Raw genomic sequence first — 21,346 nt, 5'->3', positions numbered from 1 at the left:
CCGTCCGGGCCATACAATAGACTGGTTTCTCAGCTTGCCTTGAGCTCCATTGTTATCGATAACGGCATATTACTATGGAAATGTAGGTTATCGTGTTACGTAAGTTCCCAGCTACGTTTTAAAACTATTTACATCTTCATATGTCTTATAGTTATCGAGTTATTGGCTTGGATTCGAGTAATCCTAAGGCAATTTTCGGGTGAAAGGAAAATGATTTCGGAACTTTAAGGAAATATTTTTAGCCAATCAGAGGAGAGTTCGGTTTTCTCGCTCTAAGCCTCTCACGTTAGTGCTTATTGGCTATTAATCGTAGTCCAATGGACAGTCTGAGTTTAGATTGAACTTTGGACTCAGTTTCCGCGACTTGGGAAGGAAGGAATATGGGAATTGCCTGCTATCGAATACATCACATATGAGTCTTATTATCATACTTAATAATCGGAATTGACAAAATTAACTTAACTAACGCAGTTCTACCCGTTTCCTACCTACGAAATAATCTTTATTGCGAATACAGTCTTAATCGAATTCTTATGCTATTTTACATATATTTCGACGCATCGCTAACATTTTGTCCCCGCAGTCGAAGACTCCTGGTGCATGGGTTGCGACGCGATGACCGCCAGCCTGCAGCTGGGCCTGCGTAGCGTCCCGTGTCTCGTTCTGATGTCAGCGGAGCGGACCCGTCCATCGGGTCCCGGGTAGGTAGTCTCGACGACGCCTCGGGGCCACACGCTGCGTGGACCATTGGGTTCAGCGACGATGACCACATCGCCTGGTTGAAGTTGCCGCCCTCCGTCGTGGGACGACTTCCTCGGTGCCAGTAGAGGAAAGTACTCTTTGGTCCAGCGCCGCCAAAAGTGGTCGGCAAGCGCTTGGGCCATCTTCCATTGCTTCTTTTCGTTCTCGTCGTAAACGCCAATCATCGGTAGGTTAGCGTTATGAAGAAGTAGAAAGTGTGCTGGAGTCAAACTTTCTTCGGAGTCTGGATCGACGTTGACATGTGTAAGTGGTCGTCGGTTGACGATATTCTCTATCTCGGCGAGTAGAGTTTCGAAAACTTCGGGTTTCGGTGCTCGTTCGTTGAAAGTGTAGGACATCGCTATCTTAACTGTCCTTATCATTCGCTCCCACGCGCCCCCGGCCGAAGGATTGCCAGGTGGGATGAATTTCCACTCCATTCGGTTCTGAGTGGCGTAAGTTTGCAGTACAGGCAGCCATTGCCGGTACGCCTCACGTAGTTCCGTCGCCGCCGCCCTGAAGCACGTCGCGTTATCGCTGTACATCGTCCTGGGCCATCCTCTTCTCGCGGCGAATCTTCGTAGTGATAGTAGCGCGCTGTCGGTTGAAAGACTGTGCACGCTTTCAAGGTGAATAGCGCGCGTCACTAGGCACGTGTATAGACACACCCAGCGTTTTTCTCTGCGCCGTCCGATCGTGACGAACATCGGTCCCATGTAGTCTTGTGCGGTGTGAGTGAAGGGACGTTGATACGCCTGTAGTCGCTCGGGCGGGAGATCGCCTAAGGGCTGCGCTCTCGGTGTTGCTCGTCGTAGTGTGCATAGCGCGCAGTTTCGAGCTACAGACTTCACGGTCGGCCGCAGATGTAGTATCCAATATTCTTGTCGCAGTTCGTTGATTACTGCTTCGTTGTGAATGTGCGCTGATCGTCGGTGAGCTATGCAGGATGAGTAGACGGGTGAACGGCTCGCGGCCATCCAGTATTATCGGTTGTAGCGCGGTGTACAATACTGGAGCGCTGCCCAGCCTCGTCTTCATGCGTAACACGCCGTCATCGCCTAGCTCGGGTGCCAGGTCGTATAATCGCGATTTGCGATCGATGAGCCTATTCTGGCTTAAGGCTCGAAGCTCTTCGGGAAAGCTTCGTCGTTGACTGTATTGCAACCACATGTGTTCTGCCTTTCTCAAATGTCTGACTTGTAGCTGCAAGGCTTTATTCTTCGTTCTCATTTTCTCGATGAATAGCAAGACGTTCGCTGTCGCGTTCAACAGTCTGTCGTAACTGCTAAACCGTCTCACGTCTGGCAGTACGCTCGAAGGGTCTGGCTTCGCTGAGATGATCGCCAGTGACGTCTCGGTTGACGGCCTCGCCTTCCTCTCAGGCAGGTCGTCTGTTCGATTCGATGTGTGACTAGGCCATGATGTCTCGGGTCCATAGAGAAAGCGCGGTCCTTCGTACCACTCGTCCTCGATGCGCACGCTCTGCGCTGGTTGACATCTCGTCGCTCGATCTGCGGGGTTCTGAGCGGTTGGTACATACCTCCACGCGTCTCTATCTGTTTTCTCGGCGATCTCCGCAAGTCGATGTGACACGTACGGACGATAGTTTCGCGCGTCATCGCGAACCCATCCGAGAACAACCATGGAATCTGTCCAATACGTCACCTTTGTCACAGGATAACGCTGCTCGCGTAAAATTGTCTCCGCCAGCCGCACGCCGACGACTGCTGCGGTTAATTCGAGCCTGGGAACTGTCATTACCTTTAGCGGGCAAACTCGGCTTTTCGCTATAGCTAAGCTCACTTGCGTTTGTTCCTCGTCGTTCGATACTCGCCAATAGGCCGCCGCGCTGTAGGCCTCGGTCGATGCATCACTGAAAATATGCAGTTCTCTTCTAACTGCACCGGTGGGCGTGGCGTATCGTCGGGGTATTCGCAGCGCGGACACGTCGCTCAGTGCCCTCAGCCACCGGAAAAAGTCCTCCGCTTCCTCCGCCGGCAGCCGCTCGTCCCAGTCCGTGCCCTTTGTCCACACACGTTGGAATATGATCTTAGCGCTTATCATATACTGCGCTATGAGGCCTAATGGGTCGTAAACTGACATTACGGCACTCAAAAGTTCCCTTTTAGTGGGCGATCGCTCGTACCTTTTCACGTCGTCTGGCACTCGTAGCATTTTCGTGTTGTACCCCAGCGTATCCGTCTCTGGGTCCCACGTCATTCCGAGGACGGTCTGTTGCTTTTCTCCGAGATGAGAAGGTCCCGTCGCTCGCTCCTCCGGATCGATGTTTCGCATTAACAACTCGCTGTTGCTAGCGTAGCTGCGCAGCCGAAAGCTAGCCTCCGCGTGTGCTAGTCTCACCTGTGTCGCTGTTGATATGAGTTCCCGTTCTGTCTCATATGATGCCACATAATCGTCCATGTAGTGATTATTATGGATATCGTAGACCGCGTCCGGATAGCGATCCTTGTTGTCCGTCGCATTCCTATTCCGCACCGAGTGTGCGAGAAAAGGAGAAGAGATGTTACCGAAACATACCCGGTTTAGCTGGTACGTCCACGGTGTCACGTCACGCCGCGATCCCCTCCAGATGAAGAGCTGACTATGCCGATCCTCTCTTCGCAGCTGTATTTGAAGGAACATTTCCTGTATGTCCGCGGTGACGGCGAATTCCCACTCACGGAATCGAAGTAGTATCCCCAGCAGGCTCTGTAGTAAATCCGGTCCCGCGAGGATGAAATCGTTCAATGCACATCCCTGACTTTTCGCGGCGCAATCGAATACAGCGCGATACTTTCCTTTATTTAAATTGTAGACGCTGAAATGGGGCAGAAACCACATCCGATCTGACTGCGGTGGTTCCATGATGCGCTCTGCGTACCCCTTTTCCAGAAGCTTGTGTATCTGTGCTTGATACTCGTTGGCGAAGTCAGGATCTCTCGACATGCGGGCTTCTAGATTGCGTAATCTCGCCTTCGCCATGTTGAAACTCGGTGGCAGCTTTATGTCGTCGGCAGCCCATAGTTGGCCGACTTCGTATCTCTGTCCTACCTTTTTTACTGTTCGTTCGAATGTATCGATCGCTCGCTGGTCGTCGGGTCGAATGTTGTCCTTTGCCGTTATGCCAAGCGCCTCGACTGCCCAGTGTTTCTTGACCTGCTCCACGAGATCACTGTCGTCACTGTGGCAGTGCATCACGACCTGCTCGTTATTTGGTACATACCTCGGCATTCGCCCGAAGAAAACCCATCCTAACGAGGTTTTAACTGCGCACGGCTCGTCCTCGCCGCCCTGCCTCACCTCCGTTGGGTTTATAAGATGACTGAAGTCTCCGCCTATTAACATCTGCGGCACGCCCATGCCCGTGTAGCACTCGTCGCCCAAGTCCGCCAGATGTTCGTATTCCAATAGACGCTTCTTATTTAATGACTGCGAGCGTATCCCTAGTCCGTCTACCGTTTTTAGGGATATATCGTATGTCAAGCCGCCACGAGCGGGGCTTACTTTAGCCTTGACCGTCTGTGTCACTGAGCTAAGTTTCAACCGCTGAATACCTCTTATGCATAGCGGCTCGTCTTGACCGACCGCGCCGATCTCGTCCGCGACGTCCTGGTCGATCATTGACAAGGTGGATCCATCGTCAAGGAAAGCGAAGATATGCGCCGTTCCCTTTGGACCTGATACGGTTACGGGTAGTACCTTTAGCAGCACGCTGTAGTCCGGTGTTGACGACACGTACACGCGGGCGTCGTTCTCGTCGTCCGCAGCTCGCGGCTCCGTCGTGTCCGCTGGCTCGGCCGATGACGTCACTGCTGACGATGTAGGTACTGACCTGATTTCTTGTGTTAGCACCATAGCCGTATCCTCACGCACTTCCTGCGGCGAGTCCGCATGAAGCAGTCGATGGTGTACGTGAGGACAGCCTGCAACGCCGCACGCTTTGGCCTTGCATTGTGTTTTCATATGCTTCGCGTCGATACAGCGATAGCATATACGATTTAATTTCGCCCACTCCCATCTAGCGCCCACGGATTGGGCGGCTAACTTGCGGCAGTCCGGCGTCAGGTGACCGCCACCGCAGAACAGGCACGTCGTCGAACGGGATGTTGTGGCTTGACGTGTCGCGTACGTCACTTTCTGCACCTCGTGTTGACGTCCTGTGGGAGCTCTCGGCGGGTTGTGCGTTGCGGATATTTTCACGCGAGCGCCGGCTGCGCGCGCGTGCGGCACTGATAACGGCGCCTGCGCTCGCCTCGGGGCGGCGCGGGCGTGACAGAAGGACATCTCCTGTTCGCTCTCCTCCATGAGGAAATCCGCCAACTGCAGAATCTCCGGGTCCTTGCTGTCTCGATGTTTCTTCGCGTAGTCGCACCATCTGCTTCGAAGATGCGGCGACAACCTGTCCGTAACCTCTCTGATGAGCATGGGGTTATCGGCATAGTGCCTTCGATCGATATCCATAACTGTAGATACCACGTTCATTATTTTTATCGCGAAAGTGTTGAGGTCGTTCGCGGTAGGCCCCAACTGCGGCAACTTTCGCAGGTCGTCAATCGCCTTGTCTAACAATACCTCGCTGCGTCCAAACTGCTTTTTCAGTATTCTCACGATCATATCGGGTCTGGTGGCTGTCGATAACACGTGAGACACACACGTCTTTGCGTCCCCGCGTAAAGCCATCCTGAGCCGCGCCACGTTCTCGTAGTCAGTAAACTTATACCGCTTCGATGTCTCTGCGTAGGTATTGTAGAAACTTCTCCACTCGCTGACGTCTCCGTAGAAATGCGGCAGCTCGAATATATCCTTCGGGGCTGGACGGGCCGCCATCTGCATCCTCTCGAACAGGTGCAGCATGGACTCTGCTACAGTACCTTCGGTGGCGCGCGTGTGCGCCGTGTGCGGAGTACGCGCGTCCAGCTGTGGCGACGTCGATCGCTCGCGACGCGCCGGCGGCGTCGTCGATCGCCTGCGTCGCTCCGGTGGCGATATCGATCGCCTACGCGACTCCGACGGTGGCGATATCGATCGCCGATATACCTGGCGGTCCGGTGAGAGGCCTCGAATATGCCGCTCCGCCTGCGCAGGTCGTCTCGGAGTCTCGTACTTGGGTAGAGGTTCGTCGGTTAACATCTTACAAATGGGTTTTGACGTCGCGTCTCGCGAGTTCTCTAGCCATTCGTCTAATCGATCTTGATTCGAATTCCGCACGCTACCAGCAGATTCGTGCTCGTCTGCGCTATCCGCATTAGCGCGGATCTGCAGTTTTCTGGCGTCTAGCCGTTTACGTACCATGTCCGCTTCTAGCTGCAACTCCCTCCGGGATATCTCCGCTAGCCGTTCGCTGGCCTCGAGCTCCGCCTGAGACAGCTGCGCTTCTATCACAGTGCGACTGCTCGCATGTGATCTGACGGACTGAGCTTTAATAATTGGTTTATTTACCTCCTTGGTAGTTTCCTGCAGCGACTTTCGTTTATCGGTAGTTCTGTCTATGACGGCAGCCTTGGGATGTCTAGCTGGGATCGGCGTGGGTCTGGAACGACGCCGTAACCGCTTGGCTAAATCCCTTCGCCATAGCAATGTCGTGTCGTAGGACGGTGACCTCGGTGTCTCTACGGTTAATCCATACCTGAGCGTGCTGTTAGCTGTCGCCGCGCCCATCGGTTGCGCGCCGGCGACGCTAAGCCCTTCCGTTACGCCAGCGGGTCCGGAGGGAGGTGAGGAGGGCGCGCCGCGTCGGCGCCCATCGCCCTCTCAGCGCTTGCGCGTGCGGCCTCTCGTTCGCGGGCCGCCGACGCGCCTTCGTCGAGTAGTCGCTGCCTCTCCTCTTCGCTCGTCACTGACGCAGCTCGGTTGGACCTGGACCTCGTCCTTACCATCCTGTCGTCGCTCATGACAGGTACGTCGCTGTAGACCCGTAGTCCGCACGAAGATCCGGCTCGAAGGACCAGAAACTGTTGCAGACCGCGTCCGCAAAGCTTCCTATCGACGGCTCGAAGTGGAGAGAATGTGCTGGAGCTCGTGCGACTCACTCTTTCGTCCCGGGCCTGTACCTTGAGCTTCGATGTCGTCCTCAGCAATCAACCGTACCGATTATGATTTTGGAATACACTAACTAAAAAACGAATCAAATCAAATGGTTTATATTTACAAAAATCAACGACTCTAATTTTAACGCGGTTATAAAAATACTCCTAGCTAATATTCTAACGAAACGCTCGGTACGGACGATACGTCGCGATGCTGTCGTTTTCTGCTGCTGCCGCTACCCGTCGTGGAGGGTGGCTGGCTGCTGGCTGTAGGCTGCTGGCTGCTGGCTGTAGGCTGCTTGCTGGCTGCTGGTTTTCCTTGGAGGCTGCTGGTTCTTCTTGTTCCGGTCGAATTCGAATGTCCCATACCGAGCGATCGTTCCTTTTATACCCCTTTTCAGAATGCGCCTACGCTTCACGGAAAGAAACATTTCAATTTATTCGCCCAATCACGACTCGGCTGAGCGCGAGGCTCCGTGCGATAGAGAGGTAAATAATTGCGCCCGATAGGCGACGGATGGCGCGTCGTGATTGGTCGAACGCGTTACGGCGCTCGATTACGTGAATTTAACGCTATCATTTTTCGTTCAAATCCTAATTACTTATAAACTAATTAGGCTATCGCTTCGAAATTACGTAACAATGCACCTGACACTAGGGTCATTCACCTCGAGTGGAATGCACCTGCGTTTGTTTACGTTTTTACACAATAGAAGAGGTGATTAGCCGTCCGGGCCATACAATAGACTGGTTTCTCAGCTTGCCTTGAGCTCCATTGTTATCGATAACGGCATATTACTATGGAAATGTAGGTTATCGTGTTACGTAAGTTCCCAGCTACGTTTTAAAACTATTTACATCTTCATATGTCTTATAGTTATCGAGTTATTGGCTTGGATTCGAGTAATCCTAAGGCAATTTTCGGGTGAAAGGAAAATGATTTCGGAACTTTAAGGAAATATTTTTAGCCAATCAGAGGAGAGTTCGGTTTTCTCGCTCTAAGCCTCTCACGTTAGTGCTTATTGGCTATTAATCGTAGTCCAATGGACAGTCTGAGTTTAGATTGAACTTTGGACTCAGTTTCCGCGACTTGGGAAGGAAGGAATATGGGAATTGCCTGCTATCGAATACATCACATATGAGTCTTATTATCATACTTAATAATCGGAATTGACAAAATTAACTTAACTAACGCAGTTCTACCCGTTTCCTACCTACGAAATAATCTTTATTGCGAATACAGTCTTAATCGAATTCTTATGCTATTTTACATATATTTCGACGCGTCGCTAACAGGCATCAAAGCCAATCTTATGCGATCGACTCTGACCCTCCAGCTAAATAAAGATATAAACAAGTTAATTAAATGAATAAATAAACATAGTGAACGTAAAATTGTTACATTTCAATAAAAAAAAAGTCTCAGGTAATCTACCGAGTAGTTGGCAACGTACACGGTGGTTACCGTTGTTCAATATAGGTACTTCACCACCAACTTGGCAACGGTAACCGTGGTGTACACTCCAATTTATCCACGATTATCGTTTTTAACATGTTTTACTCAAACAAAATGACTATGTTTTCGTATTCTTCAACTATTTTATTAAAAAGATCAAAACATAAAAATCACCACTTGCATACAAAAAAGTTGTGAAACTTTAATAAAACTTTCCCGAGGTACTGACAGGCGTCGTCGCGTCGAACTCATTTTTGACACAAACGTTAATTTTAAATTTGAGCCACACCAAATATTTTTTTTACCATTTAAAATGAAATTATTTATTCGTTTTTGGTAAAAAAAGTTTTAGAAATGTAATATATTAATGACAGGAATTTTCACTACGCAACGTACACGGTAGTGCACAGTGCCAATTTAAGGGTTAACAAGAAAATTAAAAAGATCTTTTTTGAATATATTCACGTCCTGTAGTCTTCGTATGTTATCTGGTAAGTTATTATAAATTCGAGGTTCCATTCCAAATATACTTTTTGATAGAAGTGCTGTCTTATACAATTTGTTTTTTATATTGTCAACTTTACGAGCACTGTTAAATTTTGTGTATTGTCCTATATTCGTTTTGACATATAATGCTGTTTCATATATATATAGGGATGGAAGAGTTAAAATTCTTAATTCAGTGAATAAATCTTTACATGGTTCAAATTTGTTTCTGCCACACATTGAACGTATACATTTCTTTTGACTTATAAATGCTAAATCTCTGTCTGTTGAGTTTCCCCAGAAAATTAAACCATATCTTAAAGTTGACGTGACGTACGCGTGATAGGAGGTTAGGACAGCAGATTGGTTTACTACCTTTCTAAGGTGATAAAGCGCATATGAAAATTTACTAAGTTTCTTACATATATTGTCAATTTGATACTTCCATGTTAATTTATTATCTAAGCTTAATCCTAAGAATTTTGTTACGTCAGTTTCATCAATTATATGTCCCTTGTAGGATACGTTTAAATCCGTCACTTTGTCTGTTCTTTGTTTAAAGTGCATTATTTTTGTTTTGTCCAAATTAATACAAAGATTGTTACTGTTAAGCCAATGGACATACAGACAGATAGGCAGGCAGACAGACAGACAGACAGACACGTCAAACTTATAACACCAAGTCGTTTTTGATAGCGCGGGCGAGTTGTTCGTAGCGTAACCGAGCTATGAGCCGAGATTTATAGTATCGGCGACGCTTTTGGTGGGACCAGTGTGTAGTGTGTGTACTACACCTCCCTTCTTGATAGCGCGGGCGAGTTGTGTAGTGTGAGCTGAGGTGAGGTGTAGTACACACACTACAAGTGCCTTAATATGGATATAAAGCTTTTGAGCTGTAAAATTCATAATAGTAGTAATATTCTGAAGTGATAAGGACAGGTCTTTGGATATTTCATAGAGGAAGTTTATCGTTATGTTATTAATTAAATATAATGATTGTAGGATAAATTATCTATACACCACCCACCACCATCGCTCCCACCATCTGTGTTCCCAGATAAATACGACCTCGGTCTCTTTAAAGCAAGAGTTATTAGGCTATTACTGAATCGAGCTCTTATGCCTTCACTTTCCATCAGGTGTGACTAGGGTCAATCGCTGATCAGTCCACAATAAAAAAAAAAAACAAATAATTGAACTACCGAAAAGTGTTCATTCCATGTCTAGGATCAGTATGTGCTTTTCAATTATTGTACCTTTATGTACATACATGTACAATACAATGTACACCAAGTCAGTGGCACAGATATAATTAAACAGTGTCAGGCAATCAACGTACCAATCAAGACATCACGCGTGAATACATACTCGCAATACTGACAGGCTAAGGAATAGTGATGGGCTAGTTTCAGCGAACTTTTAGCCGAAATCGGAAAACCAATAAATAAATAATTACTAATTATGATTATGAAATAATTGAATTAAAGAATTCAGACTATACTCATAAGATAACCCGTAAATTCAAGCTTGACAAGCGAAGAAATAGGTAAATAAAAAAAAATAAGAGGGACATCTTATTACTTAAATTAGGCTTAGTCCAAAACTGAGCGAAACATGTACTATGGGAACCGTCTACGCCAGCTATACTCAAAGTGTCCTCCGCCCTATCAAATCCATCTGGGGGCTTCGTGTGAATTTTGACAGATGCACATCAACTCGATTCACCAATTGTACAAATAAAAACAGTTGCATGTTATACCTCACATGACCTCACATTAGAATCTAGTGATTAGATTTTACTATTATGATTAAGACTTATTCAAATAAAGATTGCAATAAACTATTTTTTTTATTATTTAATTTAAGGGTTCCGTCAGATGTTTTGCTTTCCAAAAGGGTTCCATGGGAAAATAAGTTTGAGAACCGCTGGTCTACGCGAAGATACACATAATACATAGAAATCCATCATGAATTAGGAACAAAATATCTGTGTTCACCACACAAATAAATACCCTTTTCGGGATTCGAATGCTGGACCATCGGCTTCGCAGGCGGAGCTGACTAGAGCAGACTCGTCAAACGTAATAGCAATTTATTTTATGATGAATTTATGACCCAGTGTGGTGACGAGCTAAGAATTTCAGCACCCCCTTGCCTCCCGTGAGTGTCGTAGAAGTCGACTGTGGTATTGAGTTCAATATTAGCGTGGTCGCAGGGCTAGCAACCTGTCACGCAATATCACAATTTCAATTTGTTTAAATGCTTTTATTGCTAAGAGTGCTTTGCTTACTTACAGCAATACAGGCGTAGATTTAAAGTTACTTATGTATTTATGTTATAAACCCTGATTTTAATAAAAAAATATCGGCGACATAAGCACAACACTATCAATGCAGGTTGGCGTTGCGTTAACGTGGCGTTATCGCTTGATCGAATCACGTATGCTAATGGATACAGAGCCGATTAAAGCATGGAGGACAGATTTGTATCACAGTACATGTGTTTGACTATTTTATTCTGTTACAGGTACAGTTGAGTTCATAAATATGTGTATACTTTTTCACCTTATTGCAACGAGTTAAGATGAAGAAATGTACACATATTTATGAACTCCACGTTTTACGTATGTATCTATGCGAAATTGAAGCTGAAACTGAAATCAAAAAGTGGGGTAAATTTAGCTAACAACTAACAATTCTAACATATACCTGTGCCACATCTCAGACACTGGCGATCAAATATATAAAAGAGGTGCGTTCTAGCACACAGTCTAAGCTCGTGTTGATCGCGTACCATGCTTGTATGAGTGAGTATTGACAGGTCGACTGTTCGCGTTTTTGACAGGCGGTAACTGTGAGGTAAACGAGAGGTGGTGGGCTGCACTTTCAGCTGGGAGCGCGAGTGGCCAAACTGTACGATAGTACTCGTTTATTATACTGTGCCTGTACTTAAACGGCAAGTTAAATAAGCATGTAAACACACAAATTTATTCCTCATTCTAAATTAATTTAGTAGATATTCTGACCTGCTTTACAGAAGCTTTTCAGCTATTATCATAGTATTTAAGACAGCATCCATTATGGCTCACAAAAGGCAGCCGAGATTCCCCGGCCAGAATGCACGCTTTACACTTTGTATTTATTTAAGATATTCAGGAAAACTGATGAGGAATTTCATATTGTGTTGGGGAATTTACAGTGCTTTAACCTCCGACGCTAAAACGACGGGGTGTTATAAGTGTGACGTGTCTGTCTATGTGTGAGCCTGTCTGTAACATCGTACCTTTAAACAGGAACCAACGATTTATATTTCTTTTTTTTTGTTTGAAAGCTGAATTAGTCGGGAGTGTTCTTAGCCATGGCTGGTGAAAATCGGTCCATTATGTAGGGAATTTTCCAAAATTTAACTTTTGTTTTGATTCACTATGACTACTATTTTGTTATTTATTTCAAATTTGGTCATTATCATATTTATCATACAAGTGCATACCTATCGTTACTGGCTGTAGCCTAGAGGTCCAACTAAATATCTATACTGCGGTTAGAATCCGGCCCGCCTTTTAAGGACCATTTATTTCTTTCTAATATATTACTTACACTTTTATATCATGATATCTGTTTACACCAAAATTTCGACAGTCCATTCGGCCGACTTATCAGTCCGTTGGCGCCATTACGGCAATTATTCGTAGCCGGCGGCTAACCGTAATCCACTTACCCGGCTGTAACCGGTTAACCGGACGGGACTGTCCGTTTTGTGGTCGCTGTGTGATTTTTATGAGATTGAGGCTAGTTAATTAAACTGTTTAACATCAATAGGATATATAGTGTAAAACAATAGTTCTTTGGTATTTTTATTTTGAAACTTAAATTCATTTATTCATACTAAAAGTTAATTCTTCTACGTTTGCCCGGGGCATCGTCCCTAGGACGCTTGCCGCGTTTCCTCGCTGTAGGTATGGCTAGGCTCAGCCGTTGTGTAAGGAAATTGGCCGTGCTTAGGTCACCAGACACCAGATAAGTTTGGTGGAAATCTCCTTTACGAACTGCTTAGTGTCTGATGACCATGGTTCAAATGTTTCAAATGCAAGTGCCGCAAATATGTACCTAGTTGTCTTTTAAAAATGCATATTTGCGGCAGTTGTTAAAGTTATAGTTCTTTGGTGCATAAACTAAAATAAGTTTAGAAGGGGTTGAACTTACGTTTTCTCAATAGCAAGATTTTCATTGATATCCGGATTTCGTTCAGGTGTAAATGTGACAGTGTGGTTTAATGAAAATCAGTTGTTATGTTAATTATTAACTACTTATACATTTAATAAAATACTATTAAATTTACTTAAACTTAAACTTTAAACTCTTTTAAAAATACACTGAAATTTTCATTTATGTTTTATACACAATAAGAATAATAGTTACTACATTAACCAAAACCTGATTTTGAGGCAAATTTCCCACGAAAATTTAATTTTCTCGCTCAATACGCCGAAAAGATATGCTCCTTTAGTGCCAAGGCTTCTACGCGGCCATTATATTTTATTTACGACAGGCAACACTTCCTGTGACGCAATTACACGAACAATTTACAGGCAACCTTTATTATGGCTGCCTTTGAGTCTGGAGCCGTTCGAAGTATTGAGAATTGTCAGTTCGACACCCAATGCAGCTGAGAATGCTTTTACAATTTTATATTTACTTCCTTGGCTGAATTTTATATTATGTTATGGCAACACTTGCGAATTTTTAAAACAACTTTATTTTCTACGTATTTTTTTACCAAATATGGCTGAAATATAAGTACTTATTAAGATTATTACCTACAGTAATTTATTTCCGACACTGTGATTTTTTCCTTCCGAATAAAATTTAAGCGGCAAGACTTTTAAACAATCGAACTACCGGAACTTACCAGAAACGTGTGAATCTGTGTGAATCTCTCTATTCGTACATAGCGAAATTTATCGTAAGAATAATTTATCGTTTAACAGTTTTACTTTCACCTTTAAAATTAATTTTCACCTTTGCAATTACCTGGCCGTCTATTAAGTCTAAAGCAAATCATCTCCCTGCGAAACCTGCAGAAAATTGTCATAACCGTATTAGAGCGTAATTTAAGAAATTATTACCAATTGGTCGAGGACTTCAAAGCGTTTGGTCGTAATTGGTAGCCGAGGGCTAGGGCAAATTGTCTCGGCTGATACGGAAGGGGGGAAAGGGGGAGGTTAAGTAAATTTGGGTGTAACTAGGATGATTATGAATTTTGACGTAATGCCGTTTCGTTTTGGGGAATGATGGATTAGTAGGCAATTTCTTTCGGTGTTCTAACATGAAATTAAACTCGTTATGTCTTAAGTTGGTACTATTTAATCTCTTGACTGACAGAGGTCAAAAAAATATTTTTTTTTTAATTTAAAAAAAAAAAAACCCCGACATAGTGGACCGATTTCCACCGGACATGGCTAAGACATTCCCGACTAATTTAGCTTTCAAACAAAAAAACGAAATCTAAATCGGTTCATACGTCAGGAGCAACGATTCCACAGACAGACAGACACGTCAAACTTATTAGAGTAGTTTAGGCAAACCTTTATGCAGTCAGTACAAAACACCCAAAAAGATTTTCGCATTTCAAATATCAGGTAGATATCTTTCCTTCCTAAAGTTCCTTCCGAATGCGATAATAAACCTTTACCATTATCAATAACAAGGCAAGTAGAGGCTCGAGTAATGATAAAGTGGCAATTAGGAAGGAATTCTGTGCATAAACTACAGATTAGGATCCTCGCCGCAAACTTTATTAGCTCGGACAACGGAGCTTTACAATTGGCTTCTAGTATTTTGAGAGTAAATGCGAAGGTATTTGTAGTACGGGCTCCTTTATCAATGCTAATGGTCTGCAGCATTTTAACCATTTAGTGAATAATTTTAAGCCTTAAGAATATTTTTACACTAGTAGATCATATGTATAGTTAGCTACGAAATTGAAAATTGGGCCTTGCCACCTTGTAGCTATGAAGAGTATGAAATCCAGAAGCTACTGACTTATAGTTATAAATACTCTTGGCCCTGAGATAGTCCACTGTTTATCTTGTAAGGGAGGCTTAATATCCATTACCTACGGATTCTGAAGTTATTAACCTGATAGCCATGCTCTTAGCCTTGAGATGGTGCCTCATGCTGTCTCCTCTGCAGTACCTATGACGGCATCCTCCTGCGAGGATAAGGAGCCAACTAGTATTCTAATCCTGTAAGGTACTAACCTGATAGCCATGCTCTTGGCCTTGAGATGGTGCCATCGCTGGTTCATCTCATCCAGCCTCCTCTGCAGCATGACAGCATCTTCTTGTGAGGATAGGGAGCCCAGCAGCCGTCGTCCGGTGCCGGTGAGCGACGCGTACACATCGCGGTGGGTCTCGATCTCCGACTGGAGGTCCTGGGGGCAAAAAAAAAAAATAGATTTGAGTATGACGTTCATATGCGCATTGTAATATGCCTACTTGAAAAATAAATATTTCATTTTCATTTCATTTTCATTTTCATTTTCATTATGATGTCAATTGAAATAAGTAGATTCATTTTGTTGCTGGATATTACAATTTTTTTACTTAGATTTGAACAACATTTGGTCCGTTTGTACCAAGTATCTCTGTATAACAGACATGACGAAATAAAGGGAAATAATCTTGTTCTTCTTTAAATCCTGTTACTCTCTGTTGGGGTGTAGAGCTTGCATCATATTACCCCATTGATTCCGGTCTTGGGCAGCTCCCACTCCAACCCTAATATTCTGAGCTCTTGTCCCACAGAAGAAAATTTTTAGAAGAAATGTAGAAAAGGAGAAGCCTCGAATAGTATAAACCTACACCAAAAACAAGCCAAAGAAAATTTGAAGTAATGTTCTGTTCTTCAGAACAAATGAAAGAATGACTTTAAAGCAGTGGCTTCCAAAGTATAAGTCTGTAAACAAACTTATCCCGCACAATTTAAGAAAAATATTCCGTAAAACTACCGCCTTTACCCGCAACCTCACAGGCACGTCACGACCATGACATTTCCATTCATGAGAAATTTCAATTCATCTGCTCCCGAAACTTGTAAAAAGCCGGAATAACTCAGTCCACAATAATAGTTGTCGGCATTTTGTTTGCGCCATAAGTGCGCTATTCGTTTTGGCCGACAGCAGAGACTGACTGCGAGGGGAAAACGAGCGTTTAAAACATTGCGGTTATTTTGACATCAGAGTATGTTCACACACACTTTCGGTAGCATCTAAAAGGAAATAATTTGATCGTGGCGAATTTTATTAGCTTCATAAGCGTATAGGTATAACGATTTCCAAGCAAATTTCTTATAAATTGAAATAGATATTATCATACATGAAAGAAAAAACGACAAGGTGGACTATTGTGAGTCTTACTTGAAAAAAAACAAATAAAAAATATTCAATAAAAAATTAATTACCTAGTTAAACAGATTTTTATGGTTTCTACGAAAACTTTAATACTAAGATTTTAGACACACGCTTCTAATTGAGTAGATTTTAGCACTTTTAAAATTATTCCGCTTTCAAATTACTTTATAAGAGTTTCATAAAAAATAATTATTGTTTTATTTGACTGGTTGCAAATGTTGCAATGTCATTTATTAATTAAAATAATTGCACAATGGTGAGTGATCAGTCATAAGTTCTAGTTATAATTCTAAACAACGATTGTTTCTGCTAGTTTTACTAGTTTTGCTAGACCAAGAAAACGCCAATAAAAACGCTGCGTTTCACCCAACGGGCAGTAAACCATGTAGTGACATAACAAGTAATATAAATCACCGTCCCGGACAAAAGGAAGGTTTAAAACAGCAAATATTTGGGGAATGCCGAATGCCTCGTGACAGCCCTATTGTGTGTGTCCTTGCGCAATTTGTCCGCGTGTCTCTGCGTCGTTTGTTTAATCCGTGGTAAGATTAACAAGGTATAAAGGGTTGGTTTAAACAATTCGTGCAATTGTAGTGTAGTACGACATCATACACAGATGATTGGTAAACAGATGATTGACACACAGCTGATCGTCCACAGCACAGCTGATATGACTCATCTCGTATGGTGCACCACCCACATGTTACCACAGCTGATACTTTCTTTGTTGTAACAGTATATAAAGAATCAGTATTTCCTCGACTATGGAGTTACCATTATAACCCCAATACACTTTATGGCGACCCTGCCAGTTTTGTAGTGGTCATATTGGGTGCAATTGAATAACGCCGTGGTTTGCGTGGATGACGGTTGCGTGAAGGCGATGCGACGCGACGCGGCGCGACAAAATCGAGCCTTGGATCTCTACTGTGGAAGTGTCTCATGGCTCAGCCACGACATTGGTCTAAGCGCGACAGCGGTGAGAGGCGGCCATGTATTGGAGCGAGACACAGCGATGGGACTTTTCATTCGTACGTATGGCTGCCGCTCACCGATGTCGCGCTTAGATCAATGTCGTGGCTGGGCCGTTAGGTGGGTAACGTGGAGAACTATCGATGATAGGCGATGCGATACGACGCGACGGCCGCGCAAGCCAGGGCGTAAGATGACCAACTTTAAACAAGGTCTAGTTGTGATAGTATTATAAAAGATGCTAGTCGTAATGTACAGTCAAGGTGCGAAAAGTGCCAAAAATATGTTACAAGTGACTTTATTGCTTATACGTTAAGATTGTAGATATTTTTGGCTAATTGACCGCATCTATATTGAATACATTGACTGAATACGAGGGGTACTGTCCTCATTTTGTGGGGTATTTCTATGTTAAATCTCTTTAAATTTATTGCATATCATATCGTTTATAAAGTAATAATCATTAAAACGGGACTTAATCGCGTACAACTTACGTTACGCGTACAACTTACGGGTAGACTCACCCGTGTCCACGGACGTAATGTCACGTCCGAAACGTCGGGTAAAATATAAACGTAAGTTATACGCGATTAGGTCCCGTTTTAATTTATTAATTTAATATGAGTGAAAATCGTGTTAGTTTAAATCAATATATTGCATTTATTATATTACATTAGAAGATGAGTAATTTGATTATGGGGTTAGTTGGAAGCATTTGAATACTATTCCTGCCAGGCAATTATGGTCGCGCGATAAATGATAAAACATCTGGCCGTCCCTATTGCACTTACTAATAGTGCAATAGGGACGGCCTGATATTTAATCGTCTATCGCTACCCGTGCTGTTTTAAACGCGTAAAACTTTACTTTTATTTAAAGCTAAACTGGTGCTTTTGCAAAAATGAAACCTAGGATAAAATATAGCCGTCATAACCCCCAACTAACGTGCGAATGTATCAACCGTTTCACTCGCGCCAAAAAACGCAGCCCTTCCAACAAATAGGTTCATATGTTACCCCCTTTATAACGAAGACGGATATGGGGATATGTACCCATACGGAGTCCATGGGATCTATCAAACGGATCGGCTGTCGAAAAGATGTATGGTGGGTATTTGTTTCCGTTTTTATCGAGTGTTTGTTTTATACAATTCGGGGGAATTTGAGGCGGACGATTAAATTAGGAGTCGTTTTAAAAAGGTCGTAAATTAGTGTACCTACGACAGTTGCTATTTTTGTACCTACCTGAAAATTTGAAATTTGTTTTAGTTTTGGCCGACTCAAAAATTCGGTCTGACATTGATCATTATGAAATAATAGATATTAATGATTTAATTAGTTATTGACTTATTGGTAACGTGCGCGATGGAGTGGCGCCGGTTGTCACAAGTCGAGCAAGCGTTGCCTAATTTTTTAACCCCTGACGCAAAAACGACGGGGTGTTATAAGTTTGACGTGTTTGTCTGTCTGTCTGTCTGTTTGTCTGTCTGTCTGTCTGTGGCATCGTAGCTCCCAAACGGATGAACCGATTTACTTTTAGTTTTTTTTTGTCTGAAAGCTGAGATAGTCGGGAGTGTTCTTAGCCATGTTTCATGAAAATCGGTCCATTATGTCGGTCGGGGGTTTTTTCAAAATTTTAATTTTGTGATTAGGTTATTTCTTGTAGGTATCAAATCAATCAACTCTTAGCTATGGCACTGGTCTCAATAAAAGCGAATAGTTGAGATGAAAACCAACAAAAGATAGTCGCTCTTGTATAAATAAAAGAGAGAGCACCATCATACAGTGCCTAATGAGTCATCAGACCAGTCTAAAATAAATCTAACAATAATGTAAAATGGCAATATTATAAATGGAAACTCTGAGACGATACTTCACAATTAGCGGCATCCGTCCCGAGAGATTTATAGCCGAGATTCACTTACTTTTATACTGACATCTTACACAGATTATTTCGTTCTAGAATCTAGAGGATCGTAGAAGAGGTCTCTTTTATACCTACAACTGCATTAATGTTGTGAGACCATGTGAAGGTAAAGTGAATAAAGGAAACTTCGAAAGCAGGGACATTTTTAAAAGAAGAAGCATTTCATACAATAACAGTTAAGAAAGTGGCTCAAAAATCGTAGATCTTTTTTATGTAAGTACGTCTGTCTGAAAACCCACAACGATGCCTTCTAGTTTAAGTTATTAAAACAATTATTATACGAATCCCTTGAAATATTCCCAGTTAGGTGTAAGTATTATAACTATATCGATGACATACTTAAAAGTTTGTGGAAAAAGTAGTGCACAAGTTTCTAACGGGTTGGCAACGCGCATATATGACACTGATTGACTTGCAGGCGTCCATAGGTTACGGTGACCGCTTTCCATCCGGCGGACCGTATGCTTGTTTGCCACCGACGTAGCATAAAAAAGGGAGTAGTAAATAAACTTTCAGAAATGACATATTTGACGAATAACAATTAAACCTACATTGTCTCCTCTGCCTATTCCTAAGTCTATGCCAGGCCCAGGTGTGCGTTAACCTGGCGGGTCGTATCGTTAAATTGATACGCCTTAAGTCCGTGGCTTAAGCGAGACCCTCTACAGCCGTAATGGAGCCAGCCTGAAAGCTTCAGGTGTATTTGCTAACTTGTTTTGAACAACGTTATGCCGTAGAAGGCTGAGAGTCGAGGAGATATGTTGATAGCATAACGTACGGTTTTAGTAATCCGTCGTATGGGATTTTAACACCTTGTATCAACTGCCTCAGCCAAGAAATAGTCTGATATTAGACTGGGATGCAGATTAAATATTACGGATATGTGAATGGACCAAGGTACTCGTAACGTGAGATGAAATAGAAAATATTTTAATTTGTAGTTTCAAGGTGTCCCCCAATATTTATTTCTTTATTTTTGTTTATATAAGTGTGTATAAATACGGCGATTTTTAGCAAGACAACACATATATATCTCCAAAATACCTCATGTAAAATACTGTTAGAGTAATTATTTATTAATGCCTTATTTTGATTTATCTTACTGTCATTTATGATGAAAGTATTAAAGGATATCAATTGACTAATAGTAGTCACTGGGTTTCCGCCATGTTGGAATGTTATAAAAATGGCGGACAAGCAGTGACGGGGGGCAGTTCGAGTACAGACGAGTAGTAGTGAAGAAGTCTTGAATTATTTATTGTAAATTGGTTGTTAATATGTTTGTTATAAGTGAATAAAGTAAATGTGATGGTACAAGTAATAGTTTTCATCATCAACCTGGTAATATCCCCAACAGTTCAGAAGTTGGACGAAACAAAAATCGATAAGATTTTTGCCACGCCACACAAGTGTAAGGTTTTTTTTTTAGTCAAAATAATGTAACGGATTTATTTAACGAAACGTGCATTTAAATTGCTTTGGTAAGTGAGACATGTATTATATTTATTTCTTAAAATTAAACTTCATGTTCTGAAACTGGTTTGATAATCTACCCTCATGGCAGTATAAATTGATGAACTCTCATTATTGTTTTATTTAAAAGATGACTTACTTTTGTACCTAAAAATCTTTTTACAAAAGGTGTGTAACATTACATTGCCCATTAGTTATTGAAACACATAAATCTGATAACTATATGACTAGTATATTCTGGATACACAATAAGCGCCGTCATATGATACGTCATTCAGTTTGTGACAGTAAAATTTCATAAATTAATTGGCATAAGGAAATCGTGGAATTATGAGTAAAGTAAATTTGTATCTTATCAATAGAAATAAAGTTCTGATTAAACGACTGCTTTATTTAACGATGCCTCGAGTTGTTAAACACAAGCCATTTTATGTTGTTTCCGAAAAGTGGTGTAATTTATTCCAACGAGGCAATTGTCCTGCTGTTGTATTCTGTTATTATAATATAATTATACATATTCGAGCTTATCAAGTTATACAGATCAGATAAACAATTAAACATTCATGCTGAATGAAATACGCTGTGTAAAATATGTTCTCATAAAGTACTTCAATAATTTAATCCCTCGTGTCCGGTAACACAAGATTGGTAAAAATTATGTATACTTATGAAAAGTTGATCTCAATTCAAACTGAGAATTATAATGCAGTTCTTAATTTTGATATTTAATGCTTTAAGTACGATTTTGAACAAAAACGATTCCTGTTCATTTGCAAATACATATTTAATAGTGAATTTAACATATTATATTAACCGTTAAAATTGAAGTTGTGCAATTGTGGGTAGTTTAATTCTG

The 21,346-nt window shown here is 42.6% G+C and overlaps 1 protein-coding gene across 3 annotated transcripts in view; it reads right to left on the bottom strand.

The window, feature by feature from the left end:
* LOC125228588 (dystrophin) overlaps positions 1-21,346 on the bottom strand; it is a 701,009-nt gene that overhangs the window by 144,579 nt on the left and 535,084 nt on the right. For all 3 annotated transcript variants that reach the window (XM_048133213.1, XM_048133221.1, XM_048133230.1), the window contains one exon: positions 14,969-15,141. In XM_048133213.1, the coding sequence (XP_047989170.1) occupies positions 14,969-15,141 (173 nt within the window). The remainder of the gene's footprint in view (positions 1-14,968; positions 15,142-21,346) is intronic.

Source organism: Leguminivora glycinivorella, chromosome 1, assembly GCF_023078275.1.
Source record: "Leguminivora glycinivorella isolate SPB_JAAS2020 chromosome 1, LegGlyc_1.1, whole genome shotgun sequence".
Taxonomy (NCBI): domain Eukaryota; kingdom Metazoa; phylum Arthropoda; class Insecta; order Lepidoptera; family Tortricidae; genus Leguminivora; species Leguminivora glycinivorella.
Note: the sequence above shows the minus strand (reverse complement) of the source record. Positions and strands in the feature narration are given on the sequence as shown.